The sequence below is a fragment of the Loxodonta africana genome, chromosome 7 (genome assembly GCF_030014295.1).
Source record: "Loxodonta africana isolate mLoxAfr1 chromosome 7, mLoxAfr1.hap2, whole genome shotgun sequence".
NCBI lineage: Eukaryota > Metazoa > Chordata > Mammalia > Proboscidea > Elephantidae > Loxodonta > Loxodonta africana.
Window position 1 is genome coordinate 55533568 of NC_087348.1, and position 22915 is coordinate 55556482.

The 22915-nt window shown below is 35.0% G+C and overlaps 1 protein-coding gene across 4 annotated transcripts in view; it reads left to right on the top strand.

Moving 5' to 3' along the window:
- Window positions 1-22318, top strand: part of KIF18A (kinesin family member 18A) — a 100033-nt gene extending 77715 nt beyond the window's left edge. For 2 of the 4 annotated variants that reach the window (XM_023550768.2, XM_023550769.2), the window contains 4 exons: window positions 8507-8954; window positions 9726-9833; window positions 19222-19331; window positions 21635-22318. In XM_023550768.2, coding sequence (XP_023406536.1) covers window positions 8507-8954; window positions 9726-9833; window positions 19222-19331; window positions 21635-21717 — 749 coding nt within the window. In that variant the 3' untranslated portion in view covers window positions 21718-22318. The remainder of the gene's footprint in view (window positions 1-8506; window positions 8955-9725; window positions 9834-19221; window positions 19332-21634) is intronic. The other 2 variants (XM_003412309.4, XM_023550770.2) reach the window with 1 other exon arrangement.
- The last annotated feature ends 597 nt before the right edge of the window (window positions 22319-22915 follow it).

A 22915-nucleotide genomic window follows, 5' to 3' on the forward strand; every position in this document is an offset into this window, starting at 1 on the left:
ATGTCTCCTGAAACCATGGTCCCCAGACTCCCGCCCCTGCTACTCTGTCCCTCGAGGTGTTGGTTGTATTCTGGAAACGTCTTAGCTTTTGGTTTAGTCCTGTTGTGCTGACTTCCCCTGTATTGTGTGTTGTCCTTAGCCTTCACCTAATTCTTGTCTGCTATCTAATTAGTGAATACCCCTCTCTCCCCCTCTCCACCCTGTAACCATCAAAGAATGTTTTCTTCTATATTTAAACATTCTCTTGAGCCAAACAGTTCTTTAGAATTATATATATATATATATATATATCAGTTAACTTGCATGTAGTGATGGAAAATCTTTTGTTCTGTCCTTAAGATGATGTCATTTCCGTTTAATCATCTGAATATTTCTTAACAAACCTGCAAGGAAATTACAACATAATGTTTCATGTAGAATCTAAATGTGAAGACGAAGATAGTCCTAAGAAAGCTAACCTAAACCTGGAGATCTTTAAGACACTTAAAATATCTGAAAGTAAACTAATTAATTCAATTGTTCTTAACAAAATATGCCTTTTATGTCTTAGAGTTTTTGCTGTCCTAAACTATATTTCTATCATTATTTTCTATAAGCTTTTCAGCATATCAAAATACGACATACTAGCATTCAGATTTTACGAGTGGTTTCCCTGTCCCCTACAAAAAAAGGAATTTTCCTTCATTCCTGGGACTGATGACTCAAGTTTATTGAATCCATTTCTTGCCATCTTGAATGAGTTATTGCTGATGATTAATTGGTTTATGTTTTTATTAACCCTCTTAAAATTCTGCTAAGTAGGAAATTGTTCAGCCTTCCTTTTTAATATAAAAGTGGAGTGAAGTGGTAAGCCAGTAGGCAGAGGATGAAATAAAAGATCTTTCTCACTTTTCCTAGGGCTAGAGTATTCATTCTATCCTTCAATTACATTACCCACTTCATTTCATGTTATTTGCTTGGTTGTTTCAGTTAGGCTTTTTGAATGTAAAGCTTCATAGCTTTGGCTAATTGATTTCACGCAGAATCTAAGGATTTTGAGTAAAGCTACCCCAGGACAAGCGAGAGACATGTGTTGGTCTGCTTTTTTACTTTATGGTCCCAAACTGTGATTAATTCTTTTCCATTAAAAGCCTCTGCCTGCGCTTCTTCATCTGTCTTATCCCTTCCTTCTCCCTTTCTTCGCCTCCATCTTAAATTCAGTTTATATTTTTATCAAAGTAATGCCTGTATGTAGTTTAGAAAATTAACAACTACAATAACATTTGTAGAAGTAGTCTCTGACCTATTGCTGCCCATTCCTAATTCTTATGCTCCCTTTAGTGAGTTTTTTGGTTTGTCTTCTTTTTTTTTCTGATTTTTCTCCTAAACTTCAAATTTATACTGTAAATTTTTGTCTGTTTTGTTTTTTTTTTAAGTTTTAGATATTTATTTAATACTATTTATCTCTAATAATTTAACTCCTTTATATTACATCTCTCAAAGACATGTGTTTCCTCCCCAGCTCCCATCTTGCCAAAGCAGTTTTCATCTTTTGAAAAATAAATCCTATTGAGCATCTCTATGTAAATATTATTCCCTGGTGAGCCAAGAAGTGTATAAATTTCTTTTCATGTACAACTTTATGGTCCTTCTATTTAATATTTGCTTTCTTCCCTCATCTTCTTTCTTGTCCCTCTCCTGTATTATGCAAAAATATGTCCTCCAATAATAGCTTCTGGAGAATGGGTTCATAGGAAGTAAATTGCTTGACTAGCTATAGAATACTAGGTTGAAAATATTTTTTCTTAGAATTGTGAAGACATTGCTCTACTGATCTCAAAATTCCTATATTGCTGTTAAGAAGTGTCATACCACTTTTCTTCTCAATACTATAAATTTCTTCAGGAAAGTTTTTCCTATAATGCTTCTTCTGTTGTAACCATGTTATCCTTTTATAGGTCCAGTGGGTTTTCTCTTTGCTTATTATAAGTATACTTACCAATAACTTGCTAATAATCAAATAGAAATTAAAGTCCAGAAATAGAGGGAAAATGCATTTCTATTTGCAAATCCAACAGCCCAAGAATTGTAGAAAAGGAGTCAGAGCCGTAGGTAGACTCATCTAAAATGCTTGCCTCTTTCCCCAAGAGCTTCTTATTCATGTATGATATAGCCGCCAATGCTGGGAGCAAGCCCTGTAGGGTTGGGTACTTTCTGTTTTAGGATTCCTTTCTGGATCTAGGCAGCTGCCTCAAATCGATGAGATCCAGACAAGAGAGAGGGGAGCAAATTCCAGGATACCTACAGAGCTTCTAATAGAGGACAGGACTTCAAGCCTGATGGGGGCTTGAGGGGAAGATGTCAGTAATTAGAGAATGCCAGATTTGAGCCCATGACAGTTAGAACCATTTGAAGGTTTCTGTAGTTGTGTGCCCACAGACGGTTTATGGTTTCATGGAAAACTGTCAATTTATATTCATAATCCTGTGTAAAATGAATATATACAATTCATTTCTGTGAACTCTATCTCTGTGCCTTCTTGTCATACAGCTAATCACATAGCTATGTATATCTTTAAATACACTCTGCATTTACTTTATATAATTTTTATCTGATTATTTGAATACAATACCCTTCCCATATCTCTATCTCCAATGCTACCGTTCTACTCCAAGCTCTCTTCTCTTGCCTGACCTGTAGCAGTAGCTTTGTTACTGATTTTTCTACTTCTTCCCTTGCCCATTCATATTCTATACACAGCAATCAAAACAATCTTTTTTAAACATAAGTGAAATCACATCATGTCTATGCTTAAAATTCTCCACAGACATCCCTTCACACTAGGAATAAAATCTAAGCCCTTATCATGTATATAAATCTTAACGTAAACTGGCCCCTTTCTGTCTCTTCAGCTTCCTCTCATTTCTCCTCTCCCACTCACTCACTACACTTCACCCACACTAACATGCTCTTTTCCTTGAGCTTAACAAATTCATTGTTGGCTTTGGGTCTTTATACTTGCTGTTTTCTCTGGGTTTTTTTTTTTTTTTTTTTCCTATATCTTTTTGTAACTGTGGGTTCTTCAGAGTCATTCATGTATCAGATTATATGTCCTATCCTTAGAATGACTTTTGCTGACCATCGTATTTAAAACACCGCTCCTGACTCCCATCAGTCTATCCCATGTGTATTTTATTGTCCTCTCAGCTTATATATCATTACTCTTAATTTATTGGATTTACTTACTGTCATCTGCCTTTTTTTCTCAAAAGTGTATGTTTTTAGCTACCTTGCTTATTGCTATAGTTTCAATACCTAAAAAGTCTACAGGATGACAGGAGCTGAATGAATTGTGGGTGGATGAACAGTGAATACTCTTTATGCAGGTACAGCCTTCTTAAGATTGTTGTTCTTGTACTGTAGCTAACTACAACTTTTTTTTTTCCTTTCATAAATAAGTTAAAACAAGCATTGATCCCGAGTTGAAAATTAGTTTGTTTTCCTTTAAAATGCCTTGAGATTATTTTTATTATTTGGATGTGAATTTCAACAAGTCATATTCACTTAAATCTATAGGTTATAACTGTTTCAGGACAATAGAAATGCAGTATACCTACAATATGTTGGGGAGTTAAAGTCCAAGAAATGATCTACAAATAGTAAAATTATTCAGAAACTCTAAGATACAGTACCACCCAGTGCCTCCTGTACTCAAGTATATGATGCATTGGATTGATTCCTTAGAAAGTTAGGCCCTAGAGACAGCCAGACTTCCCCAGTGACTCCAATGTTTCCTATCCCAGTTTACAATGCATTTTTAATCTCCTCACCCCTCCTGAACATATCATGGTTTGGGTCAGGTACACTTTAGTCCTCAAAGTAACATCTTTGCTTTTGAACACTTTATAGAGGTCTTTTGCAGCAGATTTCCTCAACATAATATGTCATTAGATTTCCTGACTCTTGCTTCCATGGGCGTTTATGGATCCAAATAAAATGAAATCCTGGACAACTTCAATCTTTTTTCCATTTATTATGATGTTGCTTATTGGTCCAGTTGTGAGGATTTTTGTTTTCTTTATGTTGAGATATAAGCCATAATGAAGGCCGTAGCCTTTGATGTTCATCTGTAAGTGCTTCAAGTCCTACATATTGCAGGTTGTTAATGAGTCTCCCATCAATCCTGATGCCATGTTTTTCATATAATCCAGCCTCTCAGATTTTTTGCTCAGCATACAGATTGAATTGTTGTTGTTAGGTGCCATCGAGTCAGCTCCGACTCATAGTGACCTCAGGTACAACAGCACAAAATGCTGCCCCATCTTGCACCATCCTCACAATTTTTATTATACTCAAATCCATTGTTGCAGCCACTGTGTCATCCATCTCATTGAGGGTCTTCCTCTTTTTCGCTCACCCTCTACTTTACCAAGCTTGATGTCCTTCTTCAGGGACTGATACCTCCTAATAACATGTCCAAAGTATGTGGGACGAAGTCTTGACATCCTTGCTTCTAAAGAGCATTCTTGTACTTCTTCCAAGACAGTTCGTTCATTATTCTGGCAGTCCATGGTATGTTCAATACTCTTCGCCAACATCATAATTCAAAGGCATCAATTTTTTGGTCGTCTTTATTAATTTGTCCACCTTTCACATGCATATTAGGTGATTGGAAACACCACAGGTTGGGTCAGCTATACCTTAGTCCTTAAAGTGGCATCTTTGCTTTTTAACACATTAAAGAAGTCTTTTGCAGCAGATTTGCCCAGTGCAATGTGTCATTTGATTTCTTCACTGCCATGGGCAGATTAAGTAAGTGTGGTATTCCTTTCTAAAAGGAATTATAATTTTATAGGTTCCTTCTTTGTCACTTCCATTCTATGGGCCCAAGAATTATGGAATCTTGTAAGATAACATTTTCTTAAGCCAAATCCTGGAGAACTATACAACTGCCCCACACCTGCTCTTCTGGAAAGTTACTGTATACTTTTTCACTCTAGTGGAAAAGTACAGTAAATCTCTTTTATTGACGTAGACCTGTCTTATCCAATAGTTCTTATAAACTTAAAATCTACAAAAACCTAACCCAATGCTCTCTACTTGTGATATCCACTTAAAGTATATACTCACTCCATTACCTAACTGGCCAAAGAAGAGTAGTTATTTATTTTATAATTGTATGTATATGTTTTAAGAAATCACATTCTAAGTGAAATATCAATTGTTTACTGTGTTCTTTTAGTTTTCCTTGATAAGTAGAGTCTTTATACTTTTACATTGATAGAGTTATAGTGGATTGACTGCTGGATTTTTATTTAAGCCTTTAAATCTCACTTTTGCTTCTGGTTATCCCTGAAAGTTTCTTAGTAACTGGTCAGCCTAAGTAGTCCTGAACTATCTGCTTTTTGCCCTCCTTTTATTATTTGATCTCTATTTAATAATTGAGGTAATAAAAAGAAGAAAAAAAAAACTCTAGATTTGCATTTTGTACATGCTATGTATAGCATCTCTTCTTCCAGGCCCAGTAAACAAAAGTATGTGATCTGTATTAATGACCACGTCTCTCTGTTTCTCCTTCGTCTTAAGATATATCATCAGACTAACAGGATTTTGGCTAAGATATATGAATATGTCACTGATGTTCCTTTCACTGACAAAACGTTACTCAGTCTGATCATGTAAAACTTTGATGTTAAATGTGTGTTTAGATTATCCCAGAGGACAGCTGGATATTTTTTCAGTAGAAAGACTCCCTCTTCATGCTTTTTCTTAGCATTGGGAAAAAGTAGCCCACTGTCATGGGAATTCACCCACGGGAATTTACTACTCCAGAGATTGTCCCCCGCTGGATGTGTGCAAGAAAGTAGTGACTATAGTAGTGACTATGGATAATTCTTTTTCCTTGAGATTTCATGCTGCATTATGTACAAAATTTTAGAATGTTGTTATAAAATCTATATTTCCAAATAACACTTAGAGGTGTCTGCTTTAACAATAGCTTTGGTTTATATTACAGTTTATCATCAGCCTTGATAAGTTGAATGTCTGATACCCAAAAGTGAGATGTTGTTGGAAGTGTACTGTTTTAGAGATAACTGTAAGTTAGTTATGATGGACTATTAGAAAGTAAATTGTAATTTTCCCTGTGAAAAGAAGTAATGCTAACAGTTGAAGCATATATTTCTAGAGGCTTTCCTTGAACTTAAGTATTTTATAGATATCATCTGATCCTAGAAAATTCCCTGTACATGAAAGAGTAGCACCCCTTTTTTCTAGGGGTATTAATGCCCACACTGTTTAAGTGAATTGCCCAAGGTCACTCAGTGAGTCGGTGGTGAAACCAGAAATAGAATCCAAGTCTCCTGACTCCCAATTCAGTTTCCTATCCTCGATATAGTTTTCTATCCTCTATACCCCTGCTGCCTCTCAGGGGAAAAGAAGTTAATCTTCCAGCTATTAATAGCCACCAAATTGGTGGTAGCAGCACAGTGGAGAAAAGTAACTGTCTTTACACGGCAGCATTAGTATAAAAATATCTGGTAATGGAAAATTTGACAAATGTCATGTTAAAGGGAGTGGAAAATTATTTTAAGATCTGGATCTCATTTATCTGGTTCTCAGAAAAGTAAAATTCCTTAGTAGAACAGGGATCATATTTTTCTTCCTGTTTTTAAATTGTATTTCCTAGAGGGTAATTGTCAACCTAGCCATAGCAGAGCCTATTGTCAACTGACATAAGAAGAATAATGCACGTACTGTTGGTGATTGCTGTATTTTCTAACTTGATTGAAAGTTTGAATTGCTTTATTGAAATACATAACACTTGTTTCATTCAGCTTTGAATATTATTCATTTAAGTAGTAAAGCAAATATAACATAAATTGGAAATTATTCTTCATGATTACAAACCAAGGGCAAAAATACACATTCTAGTTTCTTCCCTGGACAATACATTCCAAGCAAAGACTCTTCGTGGCAGACAGTGCAAAGTTCACCAGAATGAAATAGACAGAGCAGAAAAAAAAGGTAATTAAAAATATAAGTACACTGGAGCTGATCAGGAAACCCTGGTGGCATAGTTGTTAAGTGCTACAGCTGCTAACCAAGAGGTCGGCAGTTCAAATCTGCCATGCGCTCCTTGGAAACTCTGTGGGGCAGTTCTACTCTGTCCTAAAGTGTCACTATGAATCGGCATCGACTTGAAGGCAGTGGGTCTGGGGTTTGGGAGCTGATCGAGTTTATTGTTATGTATGTAGTCAATTCATTATTTTCTTCATTAGTAAAAGGTGTTTGCAAGGTGTTTGCGTACTTAAATATTTAATAAGCATACCTCGTATTGTGAGAACTGACATTTAAGTTCAAACAGAACAATTTACCCCTTAACTTTGGACCAGAAACCAAGAATTCCCCTATTAAAAATCTGGATATTGTTTGTATTTAAAGGTTACTACAAGTCTTTAATCAGAAGAGTGATATGATCATAGTTATGTTTTAATTGTAAGTGGAAGAGATGGGATTGGTGAAGTTTGGAAATGCAAGGGAAAAGGAAAAGGTAAAAATCTAGTTATTTGGGACCCAGATGACTGAGAAGGCACTGGCAAAAGAATAATTAGAAATAAAAGAGTGTGAGTAGAGTAAGAAGACTAAAGGATCAAGTATGACTCCTTAGGGAAATGTATACATTTACTGGATGGAGGAAGAAGAAATACATAGGATAACAGAAACACTGGAGAAGTAGTAGTGTTATCTTTGAAAAGCTACAGAAGTTGTAGGATAGACCTGAGAAAAGGTCATTATTCCTGGCAAGCACTCGACATTTGGAAGAATTGCTTCGGCAGAGTAGTGAGGGTCAAAGTAAGAGTACTCTGAAGTCTTTGAAAAGAGATGAAATTATATATTCACTCATTTTTGGTATTAAATCTAAGTATTTGTAAACTTATAAATTATGTATCCTGCAGAAGATAAATCAAGCAACTAGATTGTTTAATTAGCTATCATACCTGAGATAGTAACAGATACAATTTTTTCATTCACTTGAGATTTTATTGGTCGCGGCCATTCTTAGTAATTCAGACTAGACTTCCACTCACTTAGTAACAAATAGGTGATATTTTACAATATAACAAGTTACTAATTTCTGTGCTTACAAATGGTAAATATTTTTCTTCGTTAACCGAAACCCAAATCAAGCATGAAAGCTAAGAAATTATTTAGGAATTTTGTTGGAATTGGTTGGAAATTTGTTTTCATGATTACCTAATATCTCAAGAAGGCTGTATAAAGTAATATCAATATTACCAATTTATTAATTTTTCTGTTATGGAATTCCTTTATAATGAGTTTATCAAATTATTTAAAGTTACTAGCACTAAACTACTTTTTTTTTTCTTTCTAACTTAGTTATTTTCTTTTAAAATTACCAATTGGTGTAAAAAGTACCTCACTACTGGTTTTTTGTTAATTGATTAGGTTATTAGAAAACTATTCAGGCAGCATTATTGACCTTCTTTTTAATTTTGTTGAACAGGCGCATCTTCAAGTGAATCTAATCCACTTACAATTCCTCCACAAAAAAGAGCTCGGAGAAAACTAATGCCTTCTCCCTTGGAAGCAAAACTTATCCAAAAGTCTATACTCTCTGAAAGTATTCAGCTCAATGATTCTTTCAGCAAAGAACTTCAGCCTATTGTATATACTCCGGAAGACTGTAGAAAAACTTTTCAAACTTTGCCTACAGAGTCCTTAATAAAACCATCATCACATACTATAAGTTTTCAGGCAATCAACTCAAATATAAACAGTAATAACTCTCTGAAAGTGTTATGTGAAGTAGATACTCCTTTTAATAGGAGAACAGAACGTGGACAGGGGGATTTGGACTCTACATTTACAATATGCGAAGATACCAAGAGCTTGAAAAGTGAATTACCTGAAAAAGAATCACTGCCAAACCACAACAATAACATTTTACAAAGGTACAAGAAAGGGATATGTCTCAATTCTTTCTTCTTTTTTTTTTTTTTTGTTACATAGCTTTTAAACTCTTACCTCTCTTTTCCCTTCATAGGTATATCTGAGGTCTCTTTAATAGCCCAAATATGCTATATTGATTCCAAAAGTCAGTGTTTTATTTTATTAAATCTTAATTATCTTTCCCTCTAAATATTAATTTGCTAACATTGTATTTTAAGCTCTTAAATTTGATATCTTAGGCCTACTAACCTTTGTTAGGGTAGAAGAGACCCAGCCTATATATATTTAGTTCGTTCTTAATACCCCAAAGTTAGATAATACAAGCCATCATCAGAGGATTATCATGTTTATTATTCTTTAATAGCTTCACTGAAAGAAATTCCACAGTCTCTATTGATGTTTAGCAAACCTCAACTTACTCTAAAATAGTCATAAGTCAAAGGTATGGTTGACTTCAGGTCATCCAAGCAAATATATTCTTCTCACTTCATCTGTATAATCACACCTAATCTGAAAAATGAAAGAAAACTACCTTTACTATTTTATGCTGCTGGGAATACAGAAATCTCTTGATAGCAGCTCTACCTATTGTGTAGAAAAGAGGAGAGAAAAGAAAACCCCAGGGTAAGAGAGGAAAGTGTTATAGTATGGAAAAGTGTTTTTCTTTCTTTATTAATACCAAGTGGTTTTCTAATTATGGAAGTATCTGCCTCCTTTTTTCTCCATAGTATAAATCAAAAAGTACTGTTTATTTTTTACTATTTAATACACAGGCTTGACCCTTCTTCACTCTCAACTAAACATCCTGTGCCTATACCAAGCATAGTGCCATCCTACATGGCAATGACTGCTGCTGCCAAAAGGAAACGGAAATTAACAAGGTATGATTAAACATAAACGAGTTCAGTAACTATATAAGATCATCTCTATGCTTTGTTTCCTATAGCTTTTTTTTTTAATTTCTCATAGGTTGTCAATTCATACCTAACCATATGTATGATAAACTGGTCTGAATGAAGCACTGGATTTATATTGTCAATGGGAGATAGTACTCAATAAAGCCCAAGTTTTTTGCTTGGTATTTATATAAAGTATTCCATATTTTAGATTATTAAAAATAAGTTGAAAAGTTTCCTAGCCCATAAAAATGTCACTTAGTTTTAACTTTTCTTCTGGTAACAATTTTTACTTGTTTGGTTGTTTTTCCTCTTAGACATCACTGAATTTCTTCTATCATAGAATTATATTACTTTGATGAATTTTGATATATGGCTAGAATGTAGTAACTGAGGGTATTTCTTTTTCCAGCTATGATAGTGTAGCTTATATCCAACCAAGCCTCCCTTTAAAAGCAGTTGAAAAAGCTGGATGAAATACAACTAATGACTACTTGAATACACTGGAGAAAAACCAAAACAGTCAGGACTTGAAGGGTCAGGATTCCAGGAAAAAAAAGAAAACACAATGGAGAGCTATCCCCATTTGAGCATTTTCCAATTCATGGCAAAAGGCAGAGAGGCCAAATCAAGAATAAAAGCCTAGAGCTATCAGCAGTCTCACCAAGCTAGGGAAACAAAAACACTCTGTGCAGCTTTTGCCCTCAAGGCATTCGCCATGTTCTAAACGGTGTTGAATAAGAGACCAAGAAATCAAGCTGAATGCAGCTTCTGTGAGGCTAAAGTACTAAGCACAGTTTTGGCCTTCTCGTAGGGCTGGGACACAAAAATTGGAGTTCAGGAATCACAATGGAGAAGCAGCCCTATTAAACATCCTAACATTTTACTTGAGGCTCTTGAAGTGCTGTAGTCTAGGGATAGAGCAAAAAAAGCTTAAAACCCAGTTTTAGGGCATCTCAATCCCTGATTGGATCAAGGTGATTTGTTTCTACTCTACCTGTCAGCCAGAAGAAAATTAAATCTTCTCAGAAGATTATACCATCCAGAGCCTCTATAGTTTATCATATACAGTGTTTAGCATTTAATCAAAAATTACAAAGTATTCCAGAAGATAAGGCCAAATGACCGAAACTCAAGAGAAAAGAACAAACAAATTAGTGATTAACTGTTTGTTCCATAAGTGACACAGATATCGGGGCTATTAGGGACTTGAAAATTTTTACTAAGTTCCATAAAATAGAGGATAAGTTCAGCAAAGGATTGAGTTCTATTAAAATGAATCGAGTGGATATTCTGGAACTGAAAAAAGCACAGAATTTTTTGAAATTAAGAGCTCAATAAATTTAACAGATTAGACACAGCAGAAGAGAGTATTATTGAACTGGAAGCTAGGCTAATAGAAAATATCCAAATCTATGCACAGAAAAAAGTGGAAGAAATGTGGGATAAGATTAAAAAGATCTAGTGTTTGTGCATTTCAAGTCCCAGAAGGAGACAAAAGAAAGAGTGAGAGAAAACAAGAAGAGATGCTGACTGATAATTTTCCAAAACTGATGAAAAACATCAAATCACAGATTGAAGAAACACTGCAATTTACAAAAAGGATTAATACAAAGAAAGCATACAAAGGTACATCATAGTAAAACAGCTATAAACCAAAGACAAGGAGAAAATCTTAAATATACCAAGTTATATCACGTGAAGTCCATTATACATTTTTTTATATCCTACAACATTGAATGCAATGACAAGATACAATCAAGTGTAAAATGTCTCTGACTTGTTTTACCCCTTTTTTCTTGGCCACGTGATTATAGGGAGAACAGTAGAAGACTTAAGATAAGCCTTTTTAAATTTCCAATTTTCTACCATGCACCCGTTATCATTTGGGCTAGAGGAAACAAATTTACAAATAACCTACTTATTTGTGCCACAGAGTATCTTCTCATAGGTGAATTTAGGATCTGTTCTTGCCCCTCCAAAACAAAGTATAGCAGAGCCTTGGAATATTTAGATTTAAACTTTGTAGATTGATTTTTTCCTAGGTGTCTCTTAACTATCTATGATAGTTGAAAATTTGTGTTTTGCTGAGACACAAACTTAACTTATTCAAATAGGCTCATCTACTTAATGAGTGAGCAAGCTAACCACCATCATGTGTTTCATCCATTTTCTTATCACTGATTGTCATTGTGTCATTCTTCCTATGAATTAACATTGGTGAGTTTTCTAGCCCTGCACTGGTAGCATTTTCTCTTGTGTTAACTAAGATGTGGCAAAAGTTTATAGCTAAGAGTATTTATTTCCAAAATGTAAGCATTGTCACTGTCAAAATCAAAAATTTTTTGAAGAAATTTCCAGGTATGTGAATTGGTATATTTGGAATGGTTTTAGATAAATTAAAAGATCTTCCACATGAGCAACTAATATTGTGAAATAATATTAAAGGACATGTAAAAAATGTAACTTGATTTCTCCTAGCCTATTAATTGCACTATTACATTCCCTCTGGTACCAGTAATTAGATTCTGCCATTAACTAAGGTAAAAAGAGATTAATGCTAGAAATGTACATAATTACTTTTTTGTTAATCTTCCTTTTCCCTAATTAAATCTACATGAGTTTGAGAGTAATAAACTTTGTTATTTTCCACTTATCAGTTTCATATACAAATTTAGGTGTGTATATATTACCATATGGTTTTAAAAAACAGAGGGTGGCTTTACGTATACCTGTATTTTATTTATTCTGTATCCACTTTTCTCTCTGAAAAATATTAGAGTCCAGAAGCACTGGATAATCCAAAAACCTACCAAACTAAATTTTTACTTGCTATTTAAGTTGGAAATACTAGTTTTTTTTTTTTATATTATTGACTTTTTAATATCACTGAATCAGACTTTTTTACAATATTAGTCAGTCTACCAAACGTACAAACATAATATAGACATATGTAAGCTTTTACACATAAGTTATATTAATCAAGGTTTTGGGTTTCTGTCTGTTTTTGTGTATATGCATGCTTATTTGGTTGCTTGGATTTTTGTTGTTATTTGTTTTGCCACAGTCTTTCTTAATAGCCAAAAATGATCTCACATTTGCCATACATTTTTGGTTTGTTTTGAAAACTTCCTAATGAGTCCACCTAGAAATTGTTTCAACAAAGAATATGAGATACATGTAATAAGCAGAAACATTCCACATATTTAAGAGAACAGGAAGTTAATTCTTAACTTTCACTAATGGTTATGGAAATAAATTTGTTAGCGATTGAAGGAGTCTTCATGTTTCTTCTCACTATAGTCTTTAAAAGAATTTGAATTTTCCATCATATCAATTTTAAGCCTTTTTATTTTATGATCCAACTTATAACAAATGTTAAACATTTTATCCCTAGTCTTTTTTATCTAAATCCTAAAAATGTTTAGGTGTATTTGATTTTAATATACGACTTACTTGATTAAGGTTAGATTTCATTCCACTAAATATGAGCTTTATTCAAATAGATTTATTCAAAAACTTTTCAAGTAAGAACTTGCTGTGAGTAAAAATTGTTGTTTTTGTTGTTAGGTGCTTTTGAGTTGTTCCCAACTCACAGCAACCCTATGTACAGCAGAATGAAACAACTGTCCGGTCCTGTGCCATCCTCACAATTATTGCTATGTTTGAGCCCACTATTGCAGCCACTGTGCCAATCCATCACATTGAGGGTCTTCCTGTTTTTCTCTGCCCCCCTACTTTACCAAGCATAATGGCCTTCTCCAGGGATTGATCCCTCCTGATAACATGTTCAAAACACATGAGACGAAATCTCGCCATCCTTGCTTCTAAGGAGCATTCTGGCTGTACTTCTTCCAAGACATATTTGTTAGTTCTTCTGGCAGTCCATGGTCTATTCAATATTCTTTGCCAACACTATAATTCACAATCATCGGTCTTCTTTATTCATTGTCCTGCTTTTGCATTCCAATGAGGTAATTGAAAATATACACCTTAGACCTCAAAGTGACGTCTTTGCTTTTTAACACTTTTTAAAGAGGTCTTTTTCAACAGATTTGCCCGACGCAATATGTCATTTGATTTCTTAACTGCTGCTTCCGTGGGCTTTGTTGTGAATCCAAGTAAAAAGGGATCGTAGACCTCAGTCTTTTTTCTCTTCTTATCATGATGTTGCTTATTGGTCCTAGTTGTGAGGATTTTTGTTTTCTTTATGTTGAGGTGTAAACCATACTGAAGGCTATAGTCTTTGATCTTCAAAGACTACAGTAAATGCTTCAAGTCCTCTTCCCTTTCAGCAAGCAAGGTTGTGGCTTCTGTATATCCCAGGTTATAAATGAGTCTTCCTCCAATCCTGATGCCACGTTCTTCATATACTCCGGCGTCTTGGATTATTTCTTCAACATACAGATTGAATAAGTATGGGGAAAGGATACAACCCTGACACACACCTTTCTTGATTTTAAACCATGCAGTGTCCCCTTGTTCTGTGTCTGAGTAAAAATTAAGATCCTGGAACTAACCAAATTGAAGTATCATATCATAATATAATAAAGACAACTTTAAGATAAATTATAGGGGAAAACAGCACTTATCAAAATTAGGCAATGGCATTAATCTTTATACTTTATCACCACTTTGAGCGCTAAATAGACAAAAAAGAAATAGTAACTTGCTTAATTCATTTAGTGCCATTCACAGCGACCCTATGCACTACAGAATGAAACACTGCCCGGTCTTGCACCATCCTCACAGTTGTTGCTATGCTTGAGCCCATTGTTGTAGACACTGTGTCAATCCATCTTGTTGAGGGCCTTCCTCTTTTTCCACTAACCCTCTACTTTACCAAGCATGATGTCCTCCAGGGACTGATCCCTCCTGATAACACGTCCAAAGTATGTGAGAAGTAGTCTCGCCATCCTTGCTTCTAACCAGCATTCTGGTTGTACGTCTTCTAAGACAGATTTGTTCATTCTTTTGGCAGTCCGTGGTATATTCAATATTCTTTGCCAACACCACAATTCAAAGGTGTCAGTTCTTCTTCAATCTTCCTTATTCATTGTCCAGCTTTCGCATGCATATAAGGCAATTGAAAACACCATGGCTTGGGTCAGGTGCACCTTAGTCCTCACAGTGACATCTTTGCTTTTTAACACACTAAAGAGATCTCTTGAAGTCGATTTGCCCAATGCAATGCATCTTTTGATTTCTTGACTGCTGCTTCCATGGGTGTTGATTGTGGATCCAAGTAAAATGAAATCCTTGACAACCTCAATCTTTTCTCTATTTATCAAGATGTGGCTTATTCATACAGTTGTGAGGATTTTCATTTTCTTTATGTTGAAGTGTAATCCATACTGAAGGCTGTGGTCTTTGATCTTCATCAGTAAGTGCTTCAAGTCCTCTTCACTTTCAGCAAGCAAGGTTGTGTCATCTGCATATCACAAGTGTTCCTTCAATCCTGATGCCCTATTCTTCTTCATATAGTCTGGCTTCTCAGATTATTTGCTCAGCATACAGATTGAATTAGTGAAAGGATACAACCCTGAGGCACACCTTTCCTGACTTTATACCATGCAATATCCCCTTGTTCTGTTCGAATGACTGCCTCTTGGTTGATGTACAGGTTTCACATGAGCACAATTAAGTATTCTGGAATTCTCATTCTTCCCAGTGTTATCCATAATTTGTTATGATCCACACAGCAGAATTCCTTTCCATAGTCAATAAAACACAGGTGAACACCTTTCTGGTCTTCTCTGCTTTCAGCCAGGGTCCATCTGATATCAATAGTGATATCCCTGATTCCATGTCCTCTTCTACATCCAGCCTGAATTTCTGGCAGTTTCTTGTCAATATACTGCTACAGCTGTTTTTGAATGATCTTCAGCAAAATTTTGCTTGTGTGTGATATTAATGATATTGTTCAATAATTTCTGCATTTGGTTGAATCACCTTTCTTGGGAATAGGCATAAATATGGATCTCTTCCAGTTTTTGGCCAGGTAACATTCTTCCAAATTTCTTGGCATAGATGAGTGAGCACTTCCAGCGCTGCATCTGTTTGTTTAAACATCTTAGTGGGTATTCCATCAATTCCCAGAGCCTTGTTTTTCACCAGTGCCTTTAGTGCAGCTTGGACTTCTTCCTTCATTACCATTGATTCCTGATTATATGTTAAACATCCACCAGCTCCTTTTGGTATTGTGACTCTGTGTATTCTTTCCATCTTCTTTTGATGCGTCCTGCATTGTTTAATATTTTCCCCTGTAGAATCCTTCAGTATTGCAACTGGAGGCTTGAATTTTTCCATCACTCCTTTCAGCTTGAGACATGCCAAGTGTGTTCTTCCCTTTTGGTTTTCTATCTCCTGGTCTTTACATATGTCATCATCATACTTTACATTGTCTTCTGGAGCTACCATTTCAAATCTTCTGTTAAGGTCTTTTACTTAATCATTTTTTCCTTAGTGCTATTTAGGAATGAAGAATTTCTGCAACTGAATTTGTTTACTCCTATAACACTAGATATCATTTGCATTCCTGAACATAGTAGGTATAATTACTGCTATGAACACCATAGTCGTTTCTCTCAGTAGTGCTATAAAACTAAGATGTATCAGCTGATTTATTTTTCCCTGCTTTCAGTATGCTCATCTTTGACTATTTTTCTTTTAAAAAAATTTTTTTTTTTTTTTAATCATATTAGATTACCATTTATGACAGCTTTCAGTGTTGTTGTTGTCGTTAGGTGCCGTCAATTCAGTTCCGACTCGTACTGACCCTGTATATGATAGAACAAAACACTGCTGGGTCCTGCACCATCCTCACATTCATTGTTAGGATCATTGCAGCAACTGTGTCAGTCCGTCTCATTGAGGGTCTGCCTCTTTTTCACTGACCCTCTACTTTACCAAGCATGATGTCCTTCTCCAGGGACTGGTCTGTCCTGATAATATGTCCAAAGTATGTGAGATGAAGTCTTGCCATCCTTGCTTTTAAGGAGCATTCTGGCTGTACGTCTTCAAAGACAGATGTGTTCATTCTTTTGGCAGTCTGTGATATATTCAATATTCTTCACCAACACCATATTTCAGAGGCATCAGTTCTTCTTTGATCTTCCTTATTCATTGTCCAGCTTAGTCTTCAAGGTGCCATCTTTGCTTTTTAACACGTTAAAGAGGTCTTTTGCAGCAGATTTGCCCAGTGCAGTGCTTCTTTTGATCTCTTGACTGCTGCTCCCATGGTTGTTGATTGTGGATCCAAGTAAAATGAAATTTTTAACAGTTTCAATCGTTTCTCCAATTATCATCATGTTGCTTATTGGTACAGTTGTGAGGATTTTTGTTTTCTTTGAGATGTAATCCATGATGAAGGCCGTGGTCTTTGATCTTCATCAGTAAGTGCTTCATGTCCTCTTCACTTCCAGCAAGCAAGGTTGTGTCATCTACGTAATGCAGGTTTTTAATGAGTCTCTTTCCAATCCTGATGCTGGGTTCTGTTTCCTATAGTCTAGCTTCTTGGATTATTTGCTCATCGTACAGATTGAACAAGTTTGGTGAAAGGATAAAACCCTGAGGCACACCTTTCTTGACCTTAAACCACGCAATATCCGCTTGCTCTGTTCTTACCACTAACTCTTGGTCACAAGTACATGTTCCTCATGAGCACAGTTAAGTGTTCTGAAACTCCTGTTCTTCGAACCGCTATCCATAATTTGTTACGATCCACGTTGTTGAATGCCTTAGCGTAGTCAATTAAACACAGGTAAACATCTTTCTGGTATTCTCTGTTTTCAGCCAGGATCCATCTGACATCATCAGTGAGATCCCTGGTTTCATATCCTCTTCAGAATCCGGCTTGGATTTCTGGCAGTTCACTGTTGATGTACTGGTGCAGCCACTTTTGAATGATCTTAAGCAAAATTTTACTTTTGTGTGTTATTAATGATATTGTTAGATATTTTTTGCACTCAGTTTGATCACCCTTCTTTGGAATAGGCATAAATATGGATCTCTTCCTGTCGGGTAGCCAGGCATCTGTCTTCCAAATTTCTTGGCATAGACAAGTGAGCACTTCCAGCACTGCATCAATTTGTTGAAACATCTCAGTTGGTATTCTGTCAACTACTGGATCCTGGTTTTTCATCAGTGCCTTCAGTGCAGCTTGGACTTCTTCCTTCAGCAACATCTGTTCCTGATCATATACTACCTCCTGAAATGGTTGAACACTGACCAGTTCTTTTTGGTGTAGTGACTCTGTGTATTCCTTCCATCTTCTTTTGATGCTTCCTGCGCTGTTTAATATTTTTCCTGTAGAACCCTTCAATATTCCAACTTGAGGCTTGAATTTTTTCTTCAGTTCTTTCGTCTTTTCCCTGTTCCGCAAACATACACCCACACCAGTTTATCACAGGGTTGAGATTGCCAGAGGAGCAAGTTATTGCTGTAAAATGAAAGTCTTCAATTGTTAATCCAACTGAAAATCAAATTAAATTAACATGAACTTGTAAAATGGTATATAGTATCTTTATTAGCTAGAAATTTCTCTGTGGTGAAATTAACTTATTTGAATAAGGGTAGGGTAGTGTGCATCCTTCATACCACCCTTAACCCTATAGGGTTAGGAAGGATTGCTCTTTTTCAAAACTCAAATTAAAAATCATGTCATCCACAAGATCTTCGGTTTTTCTCTCTTCCCCTAAACTCAAGAATCTATAGCTCCTTGTAGATTGAAAACCTGTGGTTTTACTTTTTACCATATCTTGTATTGTGTGGATTTGTCTTATTTTTCCCCATCCCCACCCTGTATCTGTTAAATATGCTTTTAGGACAGAAGTTGTTTTTTCCTTACTCATTTGTATATCCTGTAACATAAGGCCATAATAAATGTTCAGTAACATGGCAACTCTGGGTTAGAAATTTGGCCTATTAACAATGTGAGATTCGTATAAATTTTTGAAGATAGAACAAATGAAAATGTGTCATTCTTTTCAATTTCTACAATTGCAATGATTCCAGAGACATTTTTTGTCTGTTACCATGCTTTGATTTAACAACAAGGTTTCAAAACATTCCCACTTGTTTATATTCCCCAGATTGGGATACTTGTTCCAGATTTGTAACATGAGTTTAGTTGTTCACCTCTTGTGATTGGGCTACTTATCTCTGCACTTCCAGTAATAGTGCTCACTGTTTCCCAGCAGCATGCTTGGGAAGTGCCCTGCTGCAGAATTGTTACATACACTTACAATCTAATACCCAAACTGAATAAGTAATTACTTAATGCTTTAGTATTTTATTTCATTAATCTTTGTTGCATGTGAGATATGTATTAGAACTTAAATGCTTTACTAAAATAATTTTTTTTTCCCTCAAGTTCTGAACCAAATACTTCATTAACTGCTTCAGTAAATTCTGGACTTGCCAAACGTGTTCGACAAGATAGTTCAAGTAATAAGCATTTACAAGAAAACAGATCAGCAATAGGTATGCCTCAGCTCTTAATTTGATATTTAGTAACATGATTACCTAACATTTGTATAGTGTTACACATTTTTCCAAAGCATCTCATTTTACATACTCCTCATCTTTATTGCATGGTAGAACAAGTTTATTATCTGCAAGTTACATATACACATAAAGAAACTTAAGGCACAAAATTTAAATCACTTACCCAAGATCACACAGATATTTCATGGTGGAGCCAGAACTCAGAGCTAGATCTCCCAACTCCATATTCTATATACTTTTTATTCTATACTGCCTCACATTATAGTAGAAATGGTAAATAATTTAGCTAATAATTGAAATAATTAGATAAATGTATCTTTAAAAGGTTAATTATTAGGTATTTTTCACCAATAAACTTAGAGCAATTTTTGTCTTAACCTATACTTTTTAATAATTTGTACTCTGACTCATTTGTGCAGTTAGTGAGAGGCTCCAGTTTCTGTACCTTGGCACAATCATACTGTAACTCCCATTGGCAAGTTGAAAAAGATCCTGATGAGGTTAGCTACATCCTCTCAACCACATGTAAGGGTAACATAAGTGAGTCCTTTGTAACAAAACCATATCTTCAGTGAAACTGGAGAGTAATGAGTGTTTCTAAGAATAACATGAAAACTATTGTTATTTTTTTCTGTCAGTGGTCTTCCATTAGTGTAATGTAACATGTTTCAATAGTTTTGCCAAACTGTATTAATAAATGCTTACTTCCTGTAGTAGCACTGGCAGTTACTTAAGTTCATGGAAATGTCTTTCATACAAATTAAAAATCAAATAATAAGGCCCTAAAAAGTCAGATTTACTAAGATTATTTAGTTTGATATGCCATATTTAATAATGTTTAATAATGTGTATCTATAGTTACTGTAGATATGTACTGCACCATTAGTCTCCTGAAACATTCTGAAGAAGTTATAATTCTGCAAGCAAAAAATAAATTTGTGAAAACTTTCAAATCATAGAGATTTGGTTTTTCTAATATGCTTATTTTCTAAGGACAGTATAAAATATATCAAACATCTTGTGGATAAAGAGAGGTAAATTAAAAACTACTATGGAGAAAAAGGAGCCCTGGTGGCGTAGTGATAAAGAGCTCAGCTGCTAACCAAACGGTCAGCAGTTTGAATCCACCAGCCACTCCCTGGAAACCCTGTGGGGCTGTTCTGTTACGTTGTGTAGAGTTGCTATGAGCTGGAACTGACTTGACAGCAACAGACTTGGTTTGGTTTGGTTATGGGAAAAAAAAATGATTTTGATAATATTAAACGGAAGTATTTGCCAATGACTAAAGAAGACTTAACACCAGGTTAAAAGGTTACGTGTCATCGAGGATAATTGAGAGCTTAGAAAGAGGTTATTTTTTAAAGGAAGAAAATATTTTATGTACATTAATATATTCAAGTAAAAATGCCTTAATACACATCAAGAATTACTTAAAAAGTGAAAGAGAATTGGAACTGCCATCCTTAGAGTGTATTCAACTGCATTCTCCAACTGACAGTGTACAAATGAAAAAACGAAAGCACCATCAGCAGAAAAAAAAGTAATTGCTGTTGGCTGAGTAGTTAGAGAAATAAGAAATAGTGTCAAGAGAATAGAGTGTCCCTAAAACTAAAACGTATTGTGACTGAGAAAATGGATAAGAGGTTAGACTAACCCAGAAGGAAGTCAGTGACACCCTGTAATAACAATATTTTGTTGAGTAGAGAATCATTGTGAAGGCTGATGAAGAACCAGGGGAGCAGTAATTGATAGAACGCATTTAAGAGGCAGCGGTGAAAGGATAAAGGGCTATGGGATAAGGATCATCACTGGAGGAAGTAATCAATTTAAGCAGTACTTCTAAATTTAAAAAATATGGAACTTTCAGAGTCCTGGGGTTATGAGCCAATGAATGAGAAAAAAATTGATGATGTACGAAAGAAAGGGAACAAATGCCTGTGGAAGTAGACTTTCATTAGTTCATAAGCAATGAAAGCAAATGCAGTAGTTTATTCAGTGACTTCACCTGCTGTCCGTGAGGGGTATGTGTGTATGTGTACTGAAACTTTAGTTTGCAATATGGAGAGATGAATTTGACAAACTACTTTTAAACCAAAGATATTAATGTTTCTTTGTTCTTGCTATTTTAAAAATCATGTTAACAACTATGAATTTCAAGAATAAGTTTTCCTTTTGTGGGTCACATTTTTCTACAGATTTTTATATGTTGAATGAGTGGCAAAAATTCTGTTTGAATGATAGTTTTACCATATTTATATATCTTTTTGTTTCTTCTCTAGAATATAAAAGAAAAAACCATAAAATAAATTCAAGCTTGGTTAGAAAATTTGGAAGAAGCATTTCAAAAGGAAATCTAAGATAAGTTACTTCAAAATCAAAGAAAATGAAATCGATCGAGTCTGATTTTAAAAGTGTTTATTGTCAGTGCCCTTTCAGAAATGTAAAATCTTGGAAAGAAGGCTGTCTTAAGACTAGGTTTACCCAAATACCTACAGCAAGCAGAAAATGAATTTCTTTTCTCTATTCTAAGCAAATATAAAGTTTCCATGGATAAAGTTATGTTTTGAGTTTCTAAAATATTTGTTATTCTTTAAGATCCTTAAATCAGTATTGTGGCAGTGCAGTTTTACTATGTCTCAACAAGGTGATTAGGACGTTTTAGAAAGCAATAGCTTTTTTTTTTTTTTTAATACAGAGAATTTAGAAGTGATAATTATGGCCCAGGATATATTTAGTTTTTTATTATGTTTTATACATTATTTTAATCATAAATACAACTTTCTTTTCCAAAAATGCTTTGATGTACAAATGTATGTGCCCATAAAGTGGTTGTAAATATTTAAATAGTTGTCATGAATAAAATACTAATACCGTTCCTTGCTGCTTGATACATTAAAGATTTAGATCTTCAAGTGTTTGGTTTTTCTGTCTCTTTACTACCCCTTAAGGAGCCCTGGTGGCACAGTGGTTAAGCACTCAGCTACTAACCAAAAGGTCAGCAGTTGAAACCCACCAGCCACTCTGTGGGAAAAAGACATAGCGATGTGCTTCCATAAAGATTACAGCCTAGGAAACCCTCAGGGGGGATGTTCTCCTCTCTCCGGTAGAGTCACTATGGGTCAGAATCGCCTGGACAGCAACAGATACTACCCCTTAAGTGGTCTAAACTCTTATTTTATATAAAAATGTTAATTTTATAGATTTGTATTTCAAATTAGACCAAATACGTGACAGCAGAACAAAGTCTGAAAAGAATCCTTCAGTTCCTTACTGATAATGAGAAAATGTTTTTGTCATTCCTGCTACTATAGAAAGTACATAGAGCTGCAACTTTATATATAATCTTGTTTACCTGCTTTGTTTCGTGTGTTTATTTGCTAAATACAACATATATTTGGTTAAATCCACTTTAATTTTATGCAGCATAGGAAACTTACACAAAAGCAAACGACCACAGAGCAACCAGTGAAGCATTTTAAATCTTTAGGTCAAGTTTTCTGATTTAAAATCTTATTAAGTGAGTATGAAGTGGAGTAATGATCTTTGACGTCCCTTCCAGC